At 40.2% G+C, this 24,875-nt stretch overlaps 2 protein-coding genes across 2 annotated transcripts in view; one reads left to right on the top strand and one right to left on the bottom strand.

The window, feature by feature from the left end:
* The window catches only part of tpgs2 (tubulin polyglutamylase complex subunit 2), a 163,271-nt gene extending 153,488 nt beyond the window's left edge, over window positions 1-9,783 (top strand). The window contains exon 7 of the mRNA XM_039759110.1: window positions 8,352-9,783. Coding sequence (XP_039615044.1) covers window positions 8,352-8,561 — 210 coding nt within the window. The 3' untranslated portion in view covers window positions 8,562-9,783. The remainder of the gene's footprint in view (window positions 1-8,351) is intronic.
* The window catches only part of aqp7 (aquaporin 7), a 157,133-nt gene continuing 141,184 nt past the window's right edge, over window positions 8,927-24,875 (bottom strand). The window contains exons 5-6 of the mRNA XM_039757955.1: window positions 20,024-20,241; window positions 8,927-9,095 (exon numbers count right to left, since the gene is read on the bottom strand). Of these exons, the coding sequence (XP_039613889.1) occupies window positions 8,927-9,095; window positions 20,024-20,241 (387 nt within the window). The remainder of the gene's footprint in view (window positions 9,096-20,023; window positions 20,242-24,875) is intronic.

Below are 24,875 nucleotides of genomic sequence, written 5' to 3'. Positions count from 1 at the left end.
AATAAAGCTTAATTACAACAATTCTGCAAAGATGAGTGGGCCAAAATTCCTCCAGAGCTGTAAAGACTCATTGCAAGTTATTGCAAACGCTTGATTGCAGTTATTGCTGCTAAGGGTGGCCCAACCAGTTATTAGGTTCAGGGGGCAATTACTTTTTCACACAGGGCCATGTAGGTTTGGATTTTTTCTCCTAAATAATAAAACCATCATTTAAAAACTGCATTTTGTGTTTACTTGTGTTATATTTGACTAATGGTTAAATGTGTTTGATGATCAGAAACATTTTGTGTGACAAACATGCAAAAGAATAAGAAATCAGGAAGGGGCAAATAGTTTTTCACACCACTGTATAGATGAAGATGACGACAGACTTCTGAGTCGATGTTGATTTCCAAGAGCTAGCCTCTTGGAGCAGTGTGCTGAACTTGTGTAGGCTTTACAAAGGCAAACTTTGAGGAATTGTGCTGTACATTGTCCTTTGCAAGTTCTGTCTATTCTCAGGTTTTTAGCCACAGGAGCTTTTCAACATGAACTACTTGACAATCAGGTATTTCACGGACATCACTGAGTTGCACCATGCCAGCTGTATATGTTGGTATTATTAACGTATCATCCAGATACCGTATGTACGATTTTCTTATACTGTGGTTGAACTGGGAAACATTAAAGTACAATTTGCAGCAACGTCCGGAGTTCCAGATATAATTGGAGCCATCAACTGTTTGCATATTGCTATTGCAATGGTGCTGAACAAATTACAGCAGCCAGGAATGAATCACCAAAAGAATGAGGTGGCATTACATCAATTATAGTAGGAGAACTTATAAAAATGGCAACTCTAACAGTTGCATGTGCTTTTTCCAACTAGCACGGCAAAAGGCAAGCAGTCCTTTTAAAGAGAGTGAGTGACCTCAAAGAGCCATATGAAGAGGAGAGAATCCGTCCATTGTGGCACTCAGTGCTGATGCTACAATGTAAAGACACTTTCAGAGAAAAGGCATACCCAACCGGGTGTTACAGACTCAAATCAAATGCATGTTTTTATTATATTATAGTAATAATAATAGCAGCTCACTACTCAAAACACAGAGCGCCCGGACTCAAATCTGTAACCATTTGATTATAAGGCAGTTCTTACCTCTGCGTCATCCAAGAAGACATATCACATAGTACATCCATTATGTTCCTTAATTCATTGGCCACGTGTCTTATAACATCCAGTACTGTATTTTGTGACTCCAGAACAGCATCCATCAGCACACAGCAAGATGGTTGCCCATCAATTTCCAAGACAGAGGTGTGTGTGCAGCCAGAGCCCGAAGATGTGCTGGGCACAGCAACACCATCATGGGGGTCAGCTTTTGTAATAATGTCTAAAACAGAATAAACAGATGGTGGGTTGCAACTCGCCTCTTCATGGTGACTTTAATATCTGACGACTTCTGTTTTATTTCAGGCTCTGTGCCACTTTCTGAACTTGAGCTTTCGAGTGTCTCCTCAATGCTGTATCACTCCATCAACTTCCTTTTGTTGCCTAAGCCAACAAATAGTATGTTTTTCCTTGCCTACACTTCACATTCACTGATATTCTTCTTTTTTCCATGTGCTTTTGCCATTGCCTTTTTACAAAACACTGGAGCTATATATATTGATTAGTATATTCAAATAATCTGAAATTCAGGGATGAGTTGGGGTGGGGTTGTAGGCACATGCATGTGTCTTAAATTTCACGTTCATTGGGATTTATAAAGGGGAAGTGTGTGGAACTTGGCGTATGCAGTTTTATGCATCTGGAATTTTTTGTGTGTATACACATTTACAGTTTTGTCCGTACACTATGTTTTAGTGTGAATTCTACACACAGCGTTATACATGAGGTCCCTTGTGGTTTACTTGATTTCAGTCCTTTTAATCTAAGTAGTACTTCTTCCTCTACAATTTCAAGGTCACTCAGTACCTCCTTAGTAGTCCATTTTACCTCTATTATGATCTACCTTCATCAAATGTGAAGATCTCAGAAAAATGCAAGCTTAGAACTTCTATTTCACTGTAGGTATATTAAAATTCCCCTTAATATTTCTGATGCACTTCATTTCCTCCTTGACTTTTTCCTTTGCAGCTTCTTTTTCAACTCTTTACTAACCTACTGCAGAGTTTTATAAATTTCCCACAAATTCCATATTTAGTTTTGTACCTGTCCTACATTATATGTAAAATGTTTTTAAACCTGCTGCACTGCTCCACTGCTCCTTGACTGTCTCTTCAACTAAAAGCTTATACCAGTCTTTCCTTCTTAGACTTTTCCCTACCAAAGTTAAACTTAACACTTTTAGTCTTTGCATCTGCACTCTTCCAAAGCACTAGAGTATAGTAGTATATTGTGGTCACTTTACCCTAGCAGTCCACTCACCTCAGAACCCTGAGTTCTATCCTAAATTATTACAAATAATAAATACAGATAGGCTTAACCAAACCCCCGACATTTGTACTCAGTTATACTGTGTTAAAAACAGTAACTGATTACAGTGCTTCTAAAAACCTCTGCTCTTGTGATCCACTATTTGCAAGGTTATCCCAGTTAATATTTGGGTAGTTAAAAAGTCCCCCATGACTATAATATCCCCCTGTAAACTAGCCTTTTTAATATTACTAAAAAGATTTGCATTGAAATTGCTGTCTGCATTGGGTGGTCTATAACACACCCCAAAAATATTTCCCTAACACTTTCCAGACTTTGGAATTCTATTCATTGTAGCAACCATATAAACACAGATATTACAATCACTGTGAGTGATTTCCTCAACAATATTTATATTCCTACATGTAAGTACATAAAAATTGTGTTATTTTTTTCAAGGCTTTCTTCTTTTTTCCAGCTTGTTTCTTAATCTAATTCCAAATTTAAATATTTATTAGTGTTAGATATTAGTTCGTATCCTGTATTATTAATGTTATCTTTGATTTTATTTATTTTGTATTCCCTTGACTATTTACGAAGCCCTTTGACCATTCGAAAGGTGCTATAAAAATGAAATGTATAATTATTATTATTATTATACACCATTTGATGACTTTAGGTTTGAATGCAAGCATGGTCAGTGTTTTATGGAGTTTGCATTTTCTACCCATGTGTATATGTACTGAGTGTTTGTAACTTCAATTATTATTTAGTAGCCAGATATTAGAAGTGTTTCATTCATTAAGCAGTCTCGGGTTGCCAAAATATGTTTATTCCTACATATGTTTCTAAATTACATCTTCCCAGTTTAAGCTTACAGGGAACTACTCAGGTTTTGCATATTGCTTATTAATTGAAAAATCTGAGATGTTGTTATAACAGTTCAATATTTAATGTAAATGTTATGCTTGTAGAAATGCAGTACATGCATGGAAAAACTTTCACTATATTTCTGCTATTATTGTTATTAAATCAGTTCAAGTAATGATTTCAACAGCATTTAAAAGATAAGCAAAATAAGATTTCATTGAAAAAATACACTTTCAATGTTTTGAATGGGTTGATGACATATATGTTCACATCAGGAGATAAAAAATAAACATAAAATAAGAGTATATGTGTGCAGTGATGTTACTTTTCACGACTTTTCATAAAGGGAATCTCAAAAGTGAAAAAGAAAGCATTTTTGAAATTTAATAACCATTTCCTTGAACTTGTTGCAGGTTAGGCAGTAAGTAATGTACAATTTGACAACTATAAATAAAATTGTATGTTATACTTGCTAAACAAATAAGAGGGGTCCATCCATCCATCCATCCATTCTCTTCCGCTTATCCGAGGTCGGGTCGCGGGGGCAGCAGCTTAAGCAGAGAGGCCCAGACTTCCCTCTCCCGGCCACTTCTTCCAGCTCTTCGGGAGAATCCCAAAGGCGTTCCCAGGCCAGCCGGAGACATAGTCCCTCCAGCGTGTCCTGGGTCTTCCCCGGGGCCTCCTCCCGGTTGGACGTGCCCGGAACACCTCACCAGGGAGGCGTCCAGGAGGCATCCTGATCAGATGCCCGAGCCACCTCATCTGACTCCTCTCGATGCGGAGGAGCAGCGGCTCTACTCTGAGCCCCTCCCGAATGACTGAGCTTCTCACTCTATCTTTAAGGGAAAGCCCAGACACCCTGCGGAGGAAACTCATTTCAGCCGCTTGTATTGCGATCTCGTTCTTTGGTCACTACCCATAGCTCATGACCATAGGTGAGGGTAGGAGGTAGATCGACTGGTAAATTGAGAGCTTTGCCTTACGGCTCAGCTCTTTTTTCACCACGACAGACCGATGCAGAGCCCGCATTACTGCGGATGCCGCACCGATCCGCCTGTCGATCTCACGCTCCATTCTTCCCTCACTCGTGAACAAGACCCCGAGATACTTGAACTCCTCCACTTGGGGCAGGATCTCTCCCCCAACCCTGAGAGGGCACTCCACCCTTTTCCGGCTGAGGACCATGCTCGGATTTGGAGGTGCTGATTCTCATCCCAGCCGCTTCACACTCAGCTGCGAACCGATCCAGAGAGCTGAAGATCACGGCCTGATGAAGCAAACAGGACAACATCATCTGCAAAAGCAGTGACCCAATCCTGAGTCCACCAAACCGGACCCCTTCAACACCCTGGCTGCGCCTAGAAATTCTGTCCATAAAAGTTATGAACAGAATCGGTGACAAAGGGCAGCCCTGGCGAGTCCAACTCTCACTGGAAGCGGGCTCGACTTACTGCGGCAATGCGGACCAAGCTCTGACACGGTTGTACAGAGACCGAACAGCTCTTATCAGGGGTCCGGTACCCCATACTCCCGAGCACCCCCACAGGATTCCCGAGGGACACGGTCGAATGCCTTTTCCAAGTCCACAAAACACATGTAGACCGGTCGGGCAAACTCCCATGCACCCTCCAGGACTCTGCTAAGGGTGAAGAGCTGGTCCACTGTTCAGCGACCAGGGACGAAAACCACACTGTTCCTCCTGAATCCGAGGTTGACTATCCGACGGACCCTCCTCTCCAGAACCCCGAATAGACTTTTCCAGGGAGGCTGAGGAGTGTGATCCCTCTATAGTTGGAACACACCCTCCGGTCCCCTTTTAAAGAGGGGACCACCACCCCGGTCTGCCAATCCAGAGGCACTGTCCCGATGTCCATGCGATGTTGCAGAGGCGTGTCAACCAAGACAGTCCTACAACATCCAGAGCCTTAAGGAACTCCGGCGTATCTCATCCACCCGGGGCCCTGCCACCAAGGAGTTTTTGACCACCTCGGTGACTTCAGTCCCAGAGATGGGAGAGCCCACCTCAGAGTCCCCAGGCTCTGCTTCCTCGTGGAAGGCATGTTAGTGGGATTGAGGAGGTCTTGAAGTACTCCTCCCACCGACCCTAACGTCGAAGTGAGGTCAGCAGCGCACCATCCCCACCATATACGGTGTTGACACTGCACTGCTTCCCCTCCTGAGGCGCGGACGGTGGACCAGAATCTCCTCAAGCCGTCCAAAGTCGTTCTCCATGGCCTCTCCAAACTCCTCCCATGCCCGAAGTTTTGCCTCAGCAACAACGAAGCCGCGTTCGCTTGGCCTGCGGTACCTATCAGCTGCCTCCAGAGACCCACAGGACAAAAAGTCCTATAGGACTCCTTCTTCAGCTTGACGGCATCCCTCACGCCGGTGTCCACCAACGGGTTGGGGATTCCCGCCACGACAGGCACCGACCACCTTGCGGCCACAGCTCCGGTCAGCCGCCTCAACAATAGAGGCACGGAACATGGCCCATTGGACTCAATGTCCCCACCTCCCTCGGGGCGTGGTTGAAGTTCTGCGGAGGTGGGAGTTGAAGCTACTTCTGACAGGGGACTCTGCCAGCCGTTCCCAGCAGACCCTCACAACACGTTTGGGCCTACCAGGTCTGACCGGCATCTTCCCCCACCATCGAAGCCAACTCACCACCAGGTGGTGATCAGTTGACAGCTCCGCCCCTCTCTTCACCCGAGTGTCCAAGACATATGGCGCAAGTCCGGCGACACGACCACAAAGTCGATCATCGACCTGAGGCCTAGGGTGTCCTGGTGCCAAGTGCACATATGAACACCCTTATGCTTGAACATGGTGTTCGTTATGGACAATCCGTGGCGAGCACAGAAGTCCAATAACAAAACACTGCTCGGGTTCAGATCGGGGCCATTCCTCCCAATCACGCCCTTCCAGGTCTCACTGTCATTGCCCACGTGAGCATTGAAGTCTCCCAGCAAAACGAGGGAATCCCAGAAGGTATGCCCTCTAGCAACCCCTCAGAGACTCCAAAAAGGGTGGATACTCCAAACTGCTGTTCGGCGCATACGCACAAACAACAGTCAGGACCCTTCCCCCCAACCAAAGGCGGAGGGAGGCCACCCTCGTCCACGGGGTAAACCCCAATGCACAGGCTCCAGTGGGGGCAATAAGTATGCCCACACCTGCTCGGCGCCTCTCACCGGGGGCAACTCCAGAGTGGTAGAGAGTCCAGCCCCTCTCAAGGAGATTGGTTCCAGAGTCCAAGCTGTGCGTCGAGGTGAGTCCGACTATATCTAGCGGAACCTCTCGACCTCGCGCACTAGCTCAGGCTCCTTCCCCTTCAGAGAGGTGACATTCCACGTCCCAAGAGCCAGTTTCTGTAGCCGAGGATCAGACCGCCAAGGTCCCGCCTCGCCACCACCCAACTCACGTTGCACCCAACCTCCATGGCCCCTCCCATAGGTGGTGAGCCCATGGGGAGGAGGACCCACGTTACCTCTTGGGCTGTGCCCGGCCGAGCCCATGGGTGCAGGCCCGGCCACCAGGCGCTCGCCATCTCAATAAGAGGGGTTCCTGCTGATAAAGTAATGCAGAATGAAAATTTCACCCATAATATCTGCAAACCCAGGGTATTGATCATTGAATTTAGAAAGCAGAAGGTAGACAACATTCCCATCTGAATTGGAGGGAATAGTGTTGAGAGGGTAAGCAGATTTACATTCCTTAGCATTATCATCAATCATGAACAGAAGTGGGTACATTTCGGCTGTTGTTAAGAAGGCTCACCCTTGCTTCTACTTTCTCAGATTTCTGAGGAAAGATCAGATATCCTCATTTGTACTCACTAACTTCCTCAGGTACAGGGTAGAGTCCATCCTCAATGGTTGCATAAAATCCTGGAATGGCACCTGCTGCTGAAGATTGTGAAGCCCTGCAGTCAGCGGTGAAGACAATATAGATTCTTTCTGTTCATACAGTCACTATACAATACAAATTGCCTTAGAATGGCAAAAAGTATATAATTAAAGGCCTCAACCATCCTGCATGGCTTCATTTCGTACTCTTTCCGTCTAACAAAAGGCAGTTTCTGTTCCCAAATTGTAAGGTTATTTGAATAGCCCTATGTATACCTTTGTGTGTATATGTGTGTGTGCATGTGTGTGTCTTTGTTGGAATTGTATCATAATCACTGTTCTAAGGAGACATGCAAGTAAAAGTTTTCTCTTGCAATATGTACACATAATAAGCAAAAAATGTAACTTGAATTAGACAAAGACTAAGTACACCACTACTATCTTATTTATTTAGGTGGGAAGCTCCAATCTTTCCTCTCTCATAATCACAATACAAATTGTTTCTTTCATGTTGATATATTATAGCTTTCTTCCTCACCATATCCTAAAACATTTCCACAACTTGCATTCCACATCAAAAGTTACTGAAAACTAAAGATTTGCCTCTTCATGATAAGTAAAAGCTTATAATTTGGCTTCATCCTACCTGAGAATTTCATGCTTGGATAATTGAGGGTTCCCCTTTTACTGTTATACTGTTTGCCAAAGACTACAGGGTACAGTTTTAGCTTATGTTGTACAAGACCCACATGTTGGTGTTCATTTGACCATTTTAATAAAGGAGAAGCACAGTTGGCATCATTTGGAATTCAGGAATTATTTGCACTCACTTTAGGTCCACACCTGAGGATTGAAATGCCCATAGTGAGCATACGTTATCAGTTGTATAAGTCAATTTGTATTTATTGTATGCACACCACCACACCTACAGCAACACAAGGTATTTTAAGAGAGCAGTAGGGAATTTGAAATATTGGTATTTTTTCACGGATACAGAGACAACAATAAGAACTCAGATGAACTGAATTTCATGAACAGTGTATAAGTTATATTCAACATGTTACCAGATATAACATTAATCGTGTTTATCTAATTTTGTGTTAATATTTTATAATATTAACTACATTTGTTTGGTAAATGTCATGTTTACTGTAATTATTCTTTGATTCTACTTAATGAACAGAGCTTTGCATATTAACTCCAGCATTTTGTTCTTTTCTTTTCTTGCTGTCTTGCAGCAGTGGTCATGTCTTTACCAACCCCTAACATCAACTTGTGAATTACAGACTGGAGTATCAGCCCTAAACCAATTTGACCCAAATAAAGCATTCCGGAGCAAAACAAAGCCACAAGTGTCGAAGAAGAAGCCCCCAACTCAGCATATTGGAGCTCCACAAAAAACAACTGTGGCATCCACTGTGGGAAGGATCACAGCTCCCCGAAAGTAATGCCTGAATGTGCTGTTTTAGAGGGGAATTGCTCTTAATCATTATAAACTCCTCGTAATGCTAACTGACTAAACATTATTTGAATTAATTACGTACTTAAACTCCTAGACTCTTTTTTAAAGCTTGTAATTTATTTTTGTGTTTATTTGCTTATTTATTAAATACATCAGAAAAAAAGAGAATGCTATAATATTTATCATTATTCCAGGCCTTTCCATAGTATTTTTGTAGAATTTATTATTTTACAATTTTTGAAAAGAAATGCTGTAAGAGCACATTTTCTGCTTTTATATGACACTCTGTTCTGTGACTTGTGCATATGGACTACTCCCCTGTACACATGTCAAAAAGTTATTTTTTATTCTTCAAAAGCAAAGAGAAAGATCTGTACTTGGGCTTTTTTCTTTAATATGTTTCTTCTGCTGCTCAACTGAAGGGTGATGCATTTCAATGAACACTTTGTAGATTAGGACTCCAATCACACTGCCAAACATTGGTGCAACAACAGGGATCCACCACCAGTTATTTCCTGCACTGTAGAGAGAAAATGCAAAATACATATAAGATGTATAGTTTAGTCAGCTCTTCTCATTTAAGCCCTTGCAACAAGGATCACAATTAAAGAACACAAAAGGTTCTGGTGACCACAGGCTTTGAATAAGAAATTAATGATTGGAGAAACAAGTTAGGCAAGGGAGGATGAGTAGTTCTTTCACTAGACAGGGACTGAATCCAATGGAAGAGAGATTTTTGTTCTCTTAATAAAATACAATTAAGTAGCCTTTCAAATGATAAAAACTTAGAAAGTAAAAGTAACAATTTTCAGATACCAAGCATCTATATATAAGCCATAGATTGTTTCTCTAATTTCACAGCATTATTGTGAGTTAAGTTTAACAAGATGTTTAAGTAAGGGCCAGAAATCATACTCTTCAGTTTATTTTGTGGAACTCTGCCTACACAAAATTAATTCCAGATAGTTTGACACAGTAGAGCATGCAGTAGTATTTTAATCCTTGACCTGGACATTGCCTTTATGGAGTCTGCCTGTGTTCTCGTATGTTTGTTCTGGTTATGCTCCTCACAAATCTAAAACGCATTCAACTTATGTTAATTGGAACTGGTCCTCTTTTCTATAGTACTGTATTCCCCCATAACTTAGATATAAAATTAAAACAATAGAATATAATTCAATGAAAACAAAATAGTGTCATTATGAACAATGCTGCACATATTCATTCTGACACATTAACACTGAATACTTTCAGCCAAAAAAAGAATTCAGCAGAAGTGTGTCAAGGGTTTCCTCTATAACTAGAGCAATATGCCTGCATAATGCCTCACAGTGACTGTGACAGCCAAGTCAGATTTTTTTCTTCCTATTGGGAATGAATGGATGAACAGATATAAAAACAATGAATGTCATTTCTTTAGAGAACCTTTGCATGGTGGGTATTTAATTTTGTGAGTACAGTAAGTCGAGATGAACATGTAAGATCCAGATGCAAAATTATTTTATCAGAAAATATGGGAACTTTGCAATCTTGGGGAAAACTAAATCTAGCATTATAATTAATGTAAAATATGGTACATTGACAAATATATTAATAGTTTAGCTACCTGTGAAAATGGTCCTAATTTATTTTATGTAAGAAATAGTTTCAGAAGCTGCATGCCATGGCTTAAATTATTTAATAAACATTTTTCCTGTTTGTGTATGTTTATGTTTAGAGACCTTCATGTCTTCTTTATAGCTCAGACAGAGACTGATTGAACTGAGACAGTTGTTTGAGATTTAGTATAAAAACATTTCTGTAGTGTTTTCTTGTATATTTCTTTATCCTTTGCCCTCAGTGTATTGTTTCTTCCTGCTTTTAGAACATGAATTATTCAGCAGAGTTCACAGGCACTTATTTCTCTTGTACTCCTGCTGCCATCAGGCATCATGATACAGCAAAAGGGAGCAAATCAGCATACAAAAAGCAGTCAAGAGGCCCCATTTACCAAATGTAGAATATCATGTTGTTAATAACTAAAAAATATAAAACAATTTGGAAATGAAGTGGATCAAGATGCTGTGCTTTATTTTTGACAAAATGGACAAATGCATTAGTTTACTATCAGACAGTTAATACTGTCATGCTTTTATCTTTTGTCACCTTGATTACTGCAACTCGCTGTATTCTGGGATTAGCAAATCCCTGATACGCAGATTACAGTTGGTCCAGAATGCTGCCGCTCGCTTTGCGGTTGAGGCAAGTCTGATTCTGTCTCTCCAATATTAGCTTCTTTACACTGGCTGCCTGTCAGTTTTTGAATTGATTTTAAAATCTTGTTGCTAGTTTTTAAATCTTTATATGGGCTTGCTACTGCCTATTTATCTGAATTGTGTGCTTTACACCAGCCACCTAGAGTGCTTAGATCTTCTGGTCAGTTGTCTCTTGTTGTCACTCGTTTAAAACTAAGGGGGGCAGGGCTTTTGCAGCTGCTGCTCCTCACCTGTGGAACTCTTTACCTCATTACATAAAGGAGTTGTCTACAATTGAACTGTTCAAAACAAGATTAAAGACTCATTTCTATTCACTTGCTTTCCGTGTCCTTCAGTAATACTGATGGTTTCCTCATTGTGATTATGTAATCTTACATCTATTTATTTACTTTATTTATGTTCATTTATTTTATTTTATTTCTATTTATGTTAATTGTATGTTTTTTCTTCTTCTTTTATTGTAAAGCAATTTGGCGATAGCATTCTAGTTATCTCTCTCCCACTATGTATCACTCCACTACATACAGACCGGAAAAGGAATTTGCCAAATGATATTCAGTGTAATACACGGTTCTATCTTAATAAAAAATATTAATTAAAAATAATGAAAAAATATATTTCTATTAAGTGTTTTAAGGCATATGGTACATAATATTGTTTCACAGAATGCAAATCTTTGTGTATTTGCAAGCAAAATGTCCTTGAGTTGCATTCTGTTCATATGATCACATGATATAAAATATCTCTCTATTATAAAAAAAAAAATCTTGGAAGGAGACGATACTTGATCTTCTCGGAAGACAATTTGATGTCCCGCAAGAGACACTTTAACGTCACACAAGACAAGGCAGTGAGACAAAAGGACAGCTGCTGTACAGGCTTTTAAATGATTGACACGCAGCGTGACAAGCAGAACACGCAACTTGGCAGCACCAGCAGAAAGACAGCAGCTGATCAGACCGCATCTCCTCAGCGTGAGTTCAGCAATCCCCTTGACAACGCTAGCAGCAGGGACGTGAAGTGGCTGGAGCATAGCGTGCCCGGGGAGGGGGATGCGAGGGAGTTTTCGAGCGAAACAAGCAGGGGGCAAGCCCCCTAGTATATATAGATGTAATCACTCATTCCATCTGTACTCATGATCAGTGTGCAACATTGATTCAGTTATTGCACATCTGTTTCAAATGTTAGAATTGAAGTGGATCTAGTGTTGTGGCGAAAAATTCATCATCCGAAGGCTTTTTACCTGAAAATAAAGGCTATTAGGACTCAGGATAGACAGACATAGTTTTAAAGCTTTATTGCAATAAAGCTTTAAAACTCTGTCTGTCTATCCCAAGTCCTCCTTTTTCGCCACGACATATTGGTGACCCCGAACACGTGATAGAATAACAGCACCTGCGTGAATCCAGCGGCAGGGGCGATGCTCTACGAAACTGGCACAAATGGTGACCACCTATAAGGTAGGCCTAAGCGATATTTTCGCTAAACTAATTTGTGTAAAGTTTCAGAGAGCATCTGCCCCTCCAACGGAGACAAGCAGCATTTGGCCTTTCTAAAATGAACAGGCAGGAATAAGGGATGAACAGACAGACTTAAATGGAATGTGTGGAGACTGTACAGCTTGTGTGTGTATGAATGATGGGTGCAGTAAATAAGACGCTCTGAACCGATAAGTGGATGACAGAGGGCTGCACGGTGCAGTAAGTAGGACGCTCTGGACCGGTGGATGGACGATGGGGGGCTGCACTTGTAACGGGTAGTGCTTGAAAGCCTATTGAATATAAAGGGTGTATAAATAGGTATGAAATTCCTGAATTGGTATCTTTTGTTGTGGCTGTATGTTCTCCAGTGAGACGAACAGGATGTCGTAAAATTCCCGCTTGTCTCGAGAGGAGCCAATCTTTTGGAAAAGCAAACGGCAGTTCCTTCTGATTGTGCCTCAGTAAAAGAGTCAGTTGAGGTACGATTGGAGGCCTATCATTACCGCCCTGGAGTAGAGACAGGAGTCTGACATGATAGGTGAAATTCCTGTTTAGGTACCGCTTCCAGCTTGCCAATAGGGAGAGCAAGGGGAAGGGCTGCTCGATGGAAAAGGTGGATTGAGTGTGCTAGTTTTAAGGGACAGATAAGGGAATAGAACTTTTTGTTTATTATTTTATCTTTTTTATTTCAGCTTTATTTTACCTTTGGGTAAGTTAGGGAGGCACACAAGTGCTATGTACTCAAGTGCTGTGTGAATGGAGCGCTTTTTTAGAAAAAAGCATCGTGGCAATTGTTGAAGCACGTACAGGTGCACAGAATGCTTGGAGCGCCTTAAAAAAGTGACACGGCGTGTAAAGCACACAGGTGCAGATTGGAAAAAGAGTGTATGGTACAGAGGTACAACAACCAGTATAGGGCAAGAACAGGGCACTGGGGTTAGCACACTAGGTGCTAAAAGGTGTGACTGAGTACGAGTGCGAATTATAGGGAATGTATGAAGTATATATATACTTAAAAAGGGAGTATAACTTTTTGTGTGTAAAATAATTATATTGCTCTGAAGAAAAATAGAGAAACCTAAGCATATAAAAGTAGCTGTAAATAAATTTCACCTGGTGGGAGGAGCAGTAGAGCAGGAAAAAAGACAGAATAGGATTGAACATCTTTACAACGTGTATTCGGAGGAGAATAAAAGAAAAGCTAAAAATAGATAAATACAGGTGCCGGTCATAAAATTAGAATATCATGACAAAGTTGATTTATTTCAGTAATTCCATTCAAAAAGTGAAACTTGTAAATTAGATTCATTCATTACACACAGACTGATGTATTTCAAATGTTTATTTCTATTAATTTTAATGATTATAACTGACAACTAATGAAAGTCCCAAATTCGGTATCTCGGAAAATTAGAATATTGTGAAAAGGTTCAATATTGAAGACACCTGGTGCCACACTCTAATCAGCTAATTAACTCAAAACACCTGCAAAAGCCTTTAAATGGTCTCTCAGTCTAGTTCTGTAAGCTACACAATCATGGGGAAGACTGCTGACTTGACAGTTGTCCAAAAGACGACCATTGACCGCACCCTGGAAAGGATTGGGAAACAAAACCCATTCAAAACTGTGGGGGAGATTCACAAAGAGTGGACTGCAGCTGGAGTCAGTGCTTCAAGAACCACCACGCACAGACATATGCAAGACATGGGTTTCAGCTGTCGCATTCCTTGTGTCAAGCCACTCTTGAACAAGAGACAGCATTAGAAGCGTCTCGGCTGGGCTAAAGACAAAACTGCTGCTGTGTGGTCCAAAGTTATGTTCTCTGATGAAAGTAAATTTTGCATTTCCTTTGGAAATCAAGGTCCCAGAGTCTGGAGGAAGAGAGGAGAGGCACAGAATCCACATTGCTTGAGGTCCAGTGTAAAGTTTCCACAGTCAGTGATGGTTTGGGGTGCCATGTCATCGGCTGGTGTTGGTCCATTGTGTTTTCTGAGGTTCAAGGTCAACGCAGCCGTCTACCAGGAAGTTTTAGAGCACTTCATGCTTCCTGCTGCTGACAAACTTTATGGAGATGCTGGTTTCATTTTCCAACAGGACTTGGCACCTGCACAAAGTGCCAAAACTACCAGTACCTGGTTTAAGGACCATGGTTGGTATCCCTGTTCTTGATTGGCCAGCAAACTCGCCTGACCTTAACCCCATAGAAAATCTACGGGGTATTGTGAAGATGCAATACACCAGACTCAAAAATTCAGAAGAGCTGATGGCCACTATCAGAGCAACATCGGCTCTCAAAACACCTGAGCAGTGCCACAGACTGATCGACTCCATGCCACACCGCTTTGCTATAGTAATCCAGACCAAAGGAGCCCCAACTAAATATTGAGTGTTGTACATGCTCATACTTTTCATGTTCATACCTTTTGATTTGGCCAACATTTCTAAAAATCCTTTTTTTGCATTGGTCTTAATTGATACTCTAATTTTCCGAGATACTGAATTTGGGACTTTCATTAGTTGTCAGTTATAATCATCAAAATTAAAAGAAATAAACATTTGAAATACATCAGTCTGTGTGTAATGAATGAATCTAATATACAAGTTTCACTTTTTGAATGGAATTACTGAAATAAATCAACTTTGTCATGATATTCTAATTTTATGACCGGCACCTGTATATACATAACAGTGGAGGAGAAATAAAATATTACAGATTATTGAAGAGAAACAAGAAAAATAGCAGTAGTTGTAGATCAAATTACAGGAAAATTGCTGTGCAAATACTGGAAGGTTGAGACTCAGGAGAAAGATAGTATAGATTTATTACTGTGGTTGTAGATTGTGTAAAAGTTATGCAGCAAAATTTATGGCACAAGAAAGGATTCTGAAGATTAGCAATAGGAAACCCACGGCTACAGGGAGTTAAAATGAATGCGAGCAATTTGCCCGTGGATATATTGGGGCATAACGATCCCCTCCACAAAGAACTCATTGAAAAATGATCTCAGAAATGGCATAAGAAAACAAAAGGTTTTCAAATCCGCTGGCCCCAAAAAGATTCATTTCATCTGGAACTGTGTGAAGAAATGATAAATCACATAAATAATTATAAAATGTTAGCGAAAAAAGAGAGAGGGCAAGAGAAAAGCAGAATTAAACATAATGCAAGTGTTTATGGGGGAAGCAATAAGAAGAGACACAACACTAGAAAGAGTGAATCGGTGCTTTACTGACAGAGAGGCAGAGAATAAAATCCCACCGGCGCCACCGTCGGGTATATCACATGAGCTCCCAGTAATAGAAGGAAAATAGGATTTAAAGTACAAATAGAGAAATGAGTGGAAAGAAACGGAACAGGAAGAGCATTTGAGTACAGTGGGTGAAACTGATTTTGTGACCAAATTAGAAATAACAATGAAAAACAATAATTAGGGTTGCACCATTAAATAGCAAAAAGCAGCTAGGTGAAGTGTAGCCAGACACACATATATATATTTTAATTGCCCCAACCTCAAATAAGGAATGAGTGATTGAGTGAGTGACTGCATAAGCTCTGTTATTTCTTAGTGGTAGTAAAAATGAGCCACAGGTGCGGAGACAAGTGTGAGTGCAAGTGAGCTCCGGACCCAAATAGTGGGTATCGGGAGACACAATAAAGCAATCAAGCACATAACGAGTGTGAGTGAGATTTTGTAATCAAAGCATTTCTTTCATAGAGATACATTGAGAAGATTTTTTATCAAGACAGTGCCACTGTTAGGAGGTACAGCAAATAAATATATGAAAGCCAAAGTAGTTATTAAGATGACTATAAATTAAAGATCAGAGAAAGAGTATATTACAAAAATATATCCGGGAACAGCATTAACATAGTTCACTTGAAATAATTTCTTAAAAATAAATTCAACACCACGATTTAAGTACTTTGAGTTGGCACGGGTTTCATTCCTTGCAGCAGTAGGATTTCGTAAAATTATCAAGAAAGCATAATTGACGTAAATATAGAAAATTAGGAGAAGTGAGAGCATTTGGTAAATTGGAAAAGTATTATAATAAGAATTTGGATATTAAAATGTGAAGTTTTGAAAAGGTTAACTTGATTCAAATACTTGTGCCTCATGTTACTCCCAGTCAAAAACAATTTAAGCCGTATTTACAGTCTGATACGTAAAGCAGACATCAGAAAAATGTAGGAGGAAAGCACCAAAAGAGAATATGGCTCTGGAAGGCACGTAAAGAAACCAGCTGGGTTGATGAATCAGCAGAAAGGCAACAAAAGACTTTTGCTGTAAGCAAGATCACACTGTAATGCATGAAGAGAAAATCTTAGTAAATTCAGGCTTTAGCAAAAATACTAGAAGAATATATTAGAAATTAGCTTTAGTGTAAAAATTAAGACAAATCAAGTATACCAAGCAATGATTAAATGAAAGCATATACAATATTTCTTTTTAATTAAAGTTTAGCTTTGAGGGGCTAAGAGGAGGAAGTGACACCATGAAAGACCAAATATGGAATAGAGGACATCTGCCCAGTTGAAGAACCAATCAGGAATAAGAAAAACAGAAACTGAAATAAACAATAGACAGTAGAGCCATGTGCAGAATGAGCTAATCGAACAAGGTCAAAATGATAAGAAATTGTTATAAAAACTTTGATTGCAGCAATGTTCAGGGCTCAGCTCAATTTGGCCGTATTGGGTTGAGTCCTTGTTATTTTTGTGTTGATTTATTGCAATAAAGCCTTAAAACTCTGTCTGTCTATCCCAAATCCTAATAGCCTTTATTTTTAGGTAAAAAGCCTTCTGACGATGAATTTTTTGCCACGACACTAGCACGGACATTTGTAAATTTGTTACATTCATAATAAATCAGTTATATACAAAATTCTAATAATATACACTGAGGTCCATAAGTATTTGGACAGTGACACAGTTTTCAAGTATAAACTTTCAGCTTTAATTCAAGGGGATTAACAAAAATATTGTTTGAGCTGCTTGGAAAAGACAGGCATTGTTATACATGTCCCCCTATTTTTAGGGGCTCAAAAGTATTTGGAGAAACTCACAATCATAATGATCATTTACAATATTTGGTTGAAAATCCTTTACAGTCAATGACCACCTGAAATCGGGAGCCCATGGCCTTTTCCAAGTGCTAGATTTCCACCCTAGTGATACTTTGCCAAGCCTTTCCTGCAGCTGTCTTCAGTTTCTACTTTTTCATTTGACTTTCTGCCATCAGTTTTGTCTTTAGCAATTGAAATGCATGTCTAATTGGGTTCAGGTCAGTTGAACTGATTTGGCCTTTGAAGAGTTTTCTACTACCTTGCTTTGAAAAGCATTTGGTTTGCTTTCTCAGTATATTTTGGTTCATTGACCATCTGATCTCTGATGCATTGTCCTGTCACTTTTATAGCATTTGGTTGAAACTGAGCAAATAGTATAGCCCTATACATCTCAGAATTCTTCCTTCTACTTCTGCCAGCATTCATATCATCAGTAAACACTACTGACTTCCAGTCATAGCCATTCGTGATCATGCCATAAAACTGCCTACACAATATTTCACATGTGAGGTGGTATTCACTGAATCGTGAGCCATTTCTTTTCTTCTCCATACGCTTCCAACATTCTGGTATACTGCATATTGATCTCAGTTTCCTTTCTCCAAAAAAATGTTTCTAGAACTGGATATGCTTTTAAAAATGTTTTCTGGCAAAGTCTAATCTATCCTTCCAATTTTTTATGTTTACCAGTTGTTTACACCTTGTGGTAAACCCTCTATCTTTACTTTCATGAAGTCTTCTCTTGATTGTAGACTTTGGCAATGACATGAGAGTTTTCTTTGTTTGGTTAAATGTTGTGAAGGGGATCTTCTTCAAGTCTTCTGTTGTCTACCAGACCTTCGGGTGTTGCTGATTTCACCAGTGTGTTTCTTCTTTTTAAGAATATACCAAATAGTTGATCTGACCACTCTTTGTGTTTTGGCAATCTCTCTAAAGGGTATGTTTCATTTTCCCAGCCTGATGATGGACTGTTTTTATTTGCATGGATAGCTCTTTGGATGTCATAATGTAAATTCGACACTTGGAATCGGTTGCAGACATTTTACTTGTTTAACAGTTATGGAACACCTTGAAAGTAAAATACCCATATACTTCTGAGCCCCTGGAAATGGGGGGTGGGGGCTATGCAGAAAAATGTCTCTCATTCCTAATTGACTCAAAAGGAAAGTCTACACTTCAATCACATACATGTTGGCATACAGGGTCAAGTTTATGAACATTGTATCACTGTCCAAATACTTATGGACCTGACTTAAGAATCCCTCATTGATCATTGGTTGAAAGAACTGGTTTTAAAGAATAGTGTTGATAATTCAGGCATTTCCACTGTTAAAGAGACTGACAAGACAGTTTTTGCTCTTGCTCTTTTAGGTAACTTGATGCCCTTAGAAGGACAACTTGCTTTAATTGCACTAGTTGGAGATTTTGCAATTGTGACATTCTTACCCTTTGTTGTGGTGTGAAATTTGTATATAAGTTGATAAATATTTTGTATGTCTTTATTTGTAACTTAGACAACGCAATGCAATATTAGTGTTACGTTATTGATAAAAGCAGCAATGATTTGATGGTTAAGAACCCCTGAGTCTTTGTAATTTTATGACAGATTCAGGGGAAGTGCTTAAAACCAGTTTGGCAATGATTGTCTGCAGGACAAAGGAATGGTGATCAACTACCTAGCTGGCAAGCTTCACCTTAACAAATGATATTGGGGGCAGGTGTGAAACCATTGTGTCAAACCAGAATTCTATTGGTCTAAAGTTGCCTGTTTGGTTTTAAATCAAAAACCATTAAGTACCATGATGCCCTATTGGTTTCTTTACCCCGTCCTCTCTTTCTGACACCATCTGATGAAGGAGCATCTCGCACACAATGAACTGAAAAGAAAGTTGACTAAAAATGATGCCTTACCTAGAGACAAGCAACAAAAAACTCTGTGTACTGCCTGAAATTACACATCAGCATTTATCAGGTTGTATGGTTGCTAATATTCACTTGTACTTTGCTTAGTGTTATTCTTTATGAATATTATCAATAATGCATTAAAGTGTAACTTAACTCCTGCTTGTCTTTTACTACATCTAATTGCCTGTGGTTATAAATGTAGGTGGGGAGGAAGTTATATAGTGCAATACAATACAAAGGCTATACAATAAAGAATATTGTAAAGTAGAGTAATATAGAACTCTACCAAGACAAAACAGTGCACCTGGATGTCGCCAATCAAGCACCTGGACCACTTCCGGGTACCCAATAAAAGGGAGCTAGCGACCACCACTCAGTGGCAAGAGTTGGGGGGGAGGAGGACAAAGCTTGCTGAGGAGGAGTGGTGGTGCCAAGAGAAAGAAAGTGCTTGGTGTGTACTTGAATACTGTGCTTGGGACTGTGTTGTGGCTGAAGAAAAATAAATGGTTATTTTATTTTACCCATGCCTCCCGTGTGAATCTGTGTCGGGTCAGGCACCATATAGTGTTCATCTTACACAGCATTATCTAAACATTAAAACAGAAGATGGGCCCAGTGTCAAAATTTCCACAACTGGTTTCTCAGAAAAATCCCAAACAAGGTGCAATTATGAACTAGTGAGTACAGCACTCTAAGAACCTGGAGAATGAAAAGAGTCACACTTTAGAGTCTCATATACCTGAAAACAGTAGTCCCCCAACCTGCCATAGCAGTGAAGATCCTGGGAGGAAGATCTCTGGCTGGATTGATAGGATAGCCACTGTTACTACCCAAGGAGATACCAATAAGTGCCACCAACAGGCCAGTCACCAATGGAGATGTCCCACTGAGGGCTGAGCAGTTCTTCTGATCATTGATAGCTTGAATACATAGCTGCAGTACCGCTGTTCCTACCACCTAGAGAAAAAAAAAATTGAAGTGTGAGCTAGCTGGAAATCCTCATTATGGACTGTGAAGGCAAATGTGTAAATAGATCCTTGAAAGAACTGTTACAATTCATCAAAACTTTTTAAACTGAATTTCTTTTTTCTGGGCAGCTGTGAATTTCGGTGCATCAAAATGCTATGTATATTTAATAATAATTCAATTCATGTAAATTGCCTAATTATATATACTTTATTTTTACTTATTATGAGTATTATTATTACAATTATGAAAAGTGTCACTGCACTCTGGTATGCTGACACCAAACAGATCACTGCACTCCAGACACACAGGAACACCACAGTTGCTAACTTGCTGAACCCTGAAGACCTTTGAATTGCTGCCCTCCATAACCTTCCACATTTTAAGGTCCTGCAGACTCCTACGGCATCTGAAGAAGATTATAAAGGAGAAGAAACAGCACCTCACCAAACTGCTGCATTCATCTCTGTTGACATAACATTCATTAATATAAGCTATGTGTAAAATTATTACTTGTAATTGATTTTTGTGTTGTTGATTCTACTGTTTTGTTGCCATTGTTGGTTTGAGGTGGCACTGTAAATGGATACACATTTCAAGAGTGTGATTCCCCACATTGAACCTTGTCCACCCAAAGAGCTATCTTTTTCTACTGGACAAACTAAAGTTTGTTCCAAGTGGCACTTCTCTACCTCAGTGTTAAATTTGTTGATAAAATATAAAATGAAAAGTACTTGTTAATGACATTTTTTCTGTGGTGAAAACGGAACAAAAACTAAATAAAAATGAGCCATTAATGATGAAAACTAAGCCAAATGCTTTTAAAATCATTGTTAAAGAAAAATAAACAAAACGAAAATGTTACAAACAGACAATTGGGCAATGAGTGATGTGAAGCTCTTTACACATGTCTATTATACATGATGTGGTCCGCCAACACATAATGAACATGAATGCAATGTTGCGATTTTAAAAACCTGTATGAATGCTTGTAATTGGCTAACACTAGTTTGGGTGCAATTAGGAAATCCTGCTCCACTCTGCTCGACTATGTTGGCCAGCATGATTCTTGGGCAAAAAGCAGTCAGACATATCGACCATCTATAATTACAATGCTGACGAAAATAAAACCCAATTTAAGTCACGTAGAATGAAGCTCACAGGAAAGAACATCACAAATATGAAAAGGGGCCGAGAGGCGCACCATCCTGAGATTCATGCCAATAACATTACCACTGGTTCTCATTCACCCTGCTAATACTAATGTGCCAAGTGCATTAGTTTATTTTACATATGCTGGTAGTAGGGATGTCTGCACTCTTAAGTGACCACAAATCTACGAATAACTTCAGATGGAACAATAATATGTGAAAAATATGTGAGTAAAAACTACATATGATGAGGGCTGAACAGTAGCAATGATACAGCACTGCATCAACACGTTGAAAAGAAAAACAGCAGAAGTCATGTCTGACAATGCTGTGTGTTCAAGAAGTTCAATATGCGATTGGGGAATGCATGCTTATTAATAAAAAAAAGCTCAGACATAAAATAGGATTTTGTTACTGCCAGTTTTATCCCTTTGGGTTATTAATTGCTATTATTACAGTGTCCTACATAGTCCCTATAAAGGAAAAGAAGCTTTGCCTTTGTTCCTTGATTGTAATGAACACATATACACTTACTTACCTCGCACGCATCCACTTACAAATAAGGGCACAGTCGCAGTGACGACAACAGTCATAGCAATTAAAAATCAAAGCAAGTTTCAAATGAAGTGACTATTTGGCTTGTTACCATCATTGATGAAATTAGCTGCTTCATTTATTAATACTAACATAAAATGTATTTAGAATTTCAGTGCCTGAAGTCAGTCAGTCAGTCATTTTCCAACCCGCTATATCCTAACACAGGGTCACGGGGGTCTGCTGGAGCCAATCCCAGCCAACATAGGGTGCAAGGCAGGAACAAATCCCAGGCAGGACGCCAGCCCACCGCAAGTGCTTGAAGTGCATCCCCCAATTAATACGATATGTACATGTACATTATGACAAAACAGCATTGCTTCACTGCTGAATATGAATATGCAAACACAAAATTTGGGTTATTCATTTGGTTTTTGAGGGCAAGCTAATGTTTATAAACATAACCCCTAAAATGTGAAGAATGTAGTGAAAGCTCTTATGTCATATACATTTTTTTTGGTAAAATCTTACAGCAGCATAACTAAGGCATGTTGAGGGTCATAAAACTGTGATGACAGACCAGAGCTGCCATTATCTGACCAAGATCTTTTGGAGTAAATCCTTTCTACATCTACGCTTCATTTTATGTTCAACAATCACTACATGTGGTTTGAATCATTAGCGTACATGTTAGTAGCATGTTAGCTTAGAGCAGTGTTTCTCAATTATTTTCTGTCATGCCCCCCCTAGGAAGAAGAAACCATCTCGCCCCCCGCGCGACTATAAATAGTATCATTTGTCTATAAAATTGTTATAAGTACACCTCTGCATAACACTGTATCCTTATTAACGTATAAGAGAATAAAAAAAGAAAGAAATATGGAGTAGTGGAGTAGTATTGCACTTTATTCTAGAACAGTAAAAAAAATCAAAATAGAAAAATAAAAAAGCATGTTCCCCGAGGTCAAACGCACCCCCCTTGACGGAGCCACGTGCCCCCCCAGAGGGGCCCGCCCCACTATTTGAGAAACACTGGCTTAGAGGTAGAGTATATTATTTGCATATTCATATGTGAAATAAGAAATCCATCTGATTTTGACAGTTTGACTAATTTACTTTTACTTTTAATCGATTAAAACCATTGTACTTTTTCTCGAATAAAGTTAATTTACTTTTTCTCAACTAAAACTAGACTAAAGCTAACAATAATTAAATGATTAAAATGTGACTAAAACTAAGTGAAAATCCATCCATTTTCCAACCTGCTGAATCCGAACACAGGGGTCTGCTGGAGCCAATCCCAGGAACCAATCCCAGGCAGGGTGCCAACCCACTGCAGGACACACACAAACTAGGGCCAATTTAGAATCACCAATCCACCTAATCTGCATTTCTTTGGACTGTGGGATGAAACCCATGCAGACATGGGGAGAACATGCAAACTCCACACAGGGAGGACCCGGGAAGTGAACCTGGGTCTCCTAACTGCGAGGCAGCAGCACTACCACTGCGCCACCGTGCCGCCCTCTAAATGAAAATGTAATGTCAAATTTAACATTGCACTGCCTCGTCCTTGTCCTCCATAATCCTTGTATTTCAGGCACTACATGCATTCAAGACTCAAAAAATGGTTTACATTCAAAAAGAGGTCTGAACGTTTCTACATAAACTGTCATGAGCGAACCATATATTTGAAGTGGAAACAACACCCTAAAGCTTAATGGGCTAAGTAGTTTCGTCATGCTTATCAAGTGTCTTATGTTTTTATGATTTACTCATTTCTAATAGTAAGTTTGTTGAAGTCATACATCTTTGAAGTTTTGTCTCGTCCGTTGTCAGAGATGGAAGTCTAGGACAGAGCTCCATTAACAGCGGTGTTATTTTACTTTAATTTTTTTCTTTGTTTAACTATCATCCCAAAGTATCCTGTATTTACTCACCCCGAGAGGATTTAATTATAGTACAGGTAATCCCCAGGTTACGGACATCCAACCTATGACTTATGAACAAGGCCACAGCTGCGACGCATGCACCTCAGTAACTGCCGCTCCGTCATCTTCGACCTCGAGGTGTCTGGAGGGGAGTGATTTCGCTGCTCACGCAGTGTAGTGTCCCTCTGCCGGCTCCCGGCGGCAACCGGTGACCTGTGGTCCATAGCCACTGCTATCGCGCATGTGCAGGACGATGGTTCACTCACCCGCCCACTACGCCGCCGCAGCTACTGCTCCTGACTGGACGCAGGTTGGATGGAGCGGAGGGGGGCGTTTCACTGCCCGCCCAGCATACACAGCTGGTAATGCTGCAAGCGGTGACCCGGTTGTGGTTGGACGGAGGCCATTGAGGGTGAACAGGGCGGCAGGGGTAGCATTGTAGTGTGCTTCGGATGGCTGCCTGTTGAATTGGGGTTGGGCAATTCACTACCTGCCTTTGGCCGCACCGTGTTCATTCTCGGTGGGCGGACGCTGCAGGCAGCATACTGTAGTGGAGGTGACTATGTGGTGGGCAAGTGAACCCCCCTCGCCGCCCCAGTCATTCTCAATAGTAACCCTGCTTGTACTGTTATGCACATCGCAGGAAGTTGTCTCTTGTCAGTACATCAGATGTGTTTACAGGTGTCTTCGTGCTGTGATAGTGTGTATAGCGCTATGCAGAAGAGCTCATTTTAACCTTTTGTCTTTACCCTTCAAGAATGTCTCTGAAACACAAATCTTATGCAAGTGCAGGTGATACAGTAAAGAAGAGAAATACCATCACCATTAAAAATAAAGTAGAAAAAATAAAAAGGTCAGAGAGGGGTGAAACTCCATCATTCATTGGCAGAGCACTTGGTTACAGCATTTATTAAAATAATGTACCTGTTCTGACTTAAAAACAAATTCAACTTAAGTACAAACCTACAGTCCCTATCTCATACGTAACCCAGGGACTGCCTGTATATGC

The sequence above is a fragment of the Polypterus senegalus genome, chromosome 7, assembly GCF_016835505.1.
Source record: "Polypterus senegalus isolate Bchr_013 chromosome 7, ASM1683550v1, whole genome shotgun sequence".
NCBI lineage: Eukaryota > Metazoa > Chordata > Cladistia > Polypteriformes > Polypteridae > Polypterus > Polypterus senegalus.
The sequence above is the reverse complement of the archived record's forward strand: the minus strand, read 5'-3'. Positions and strand labels throughout refer to the sequence as shown.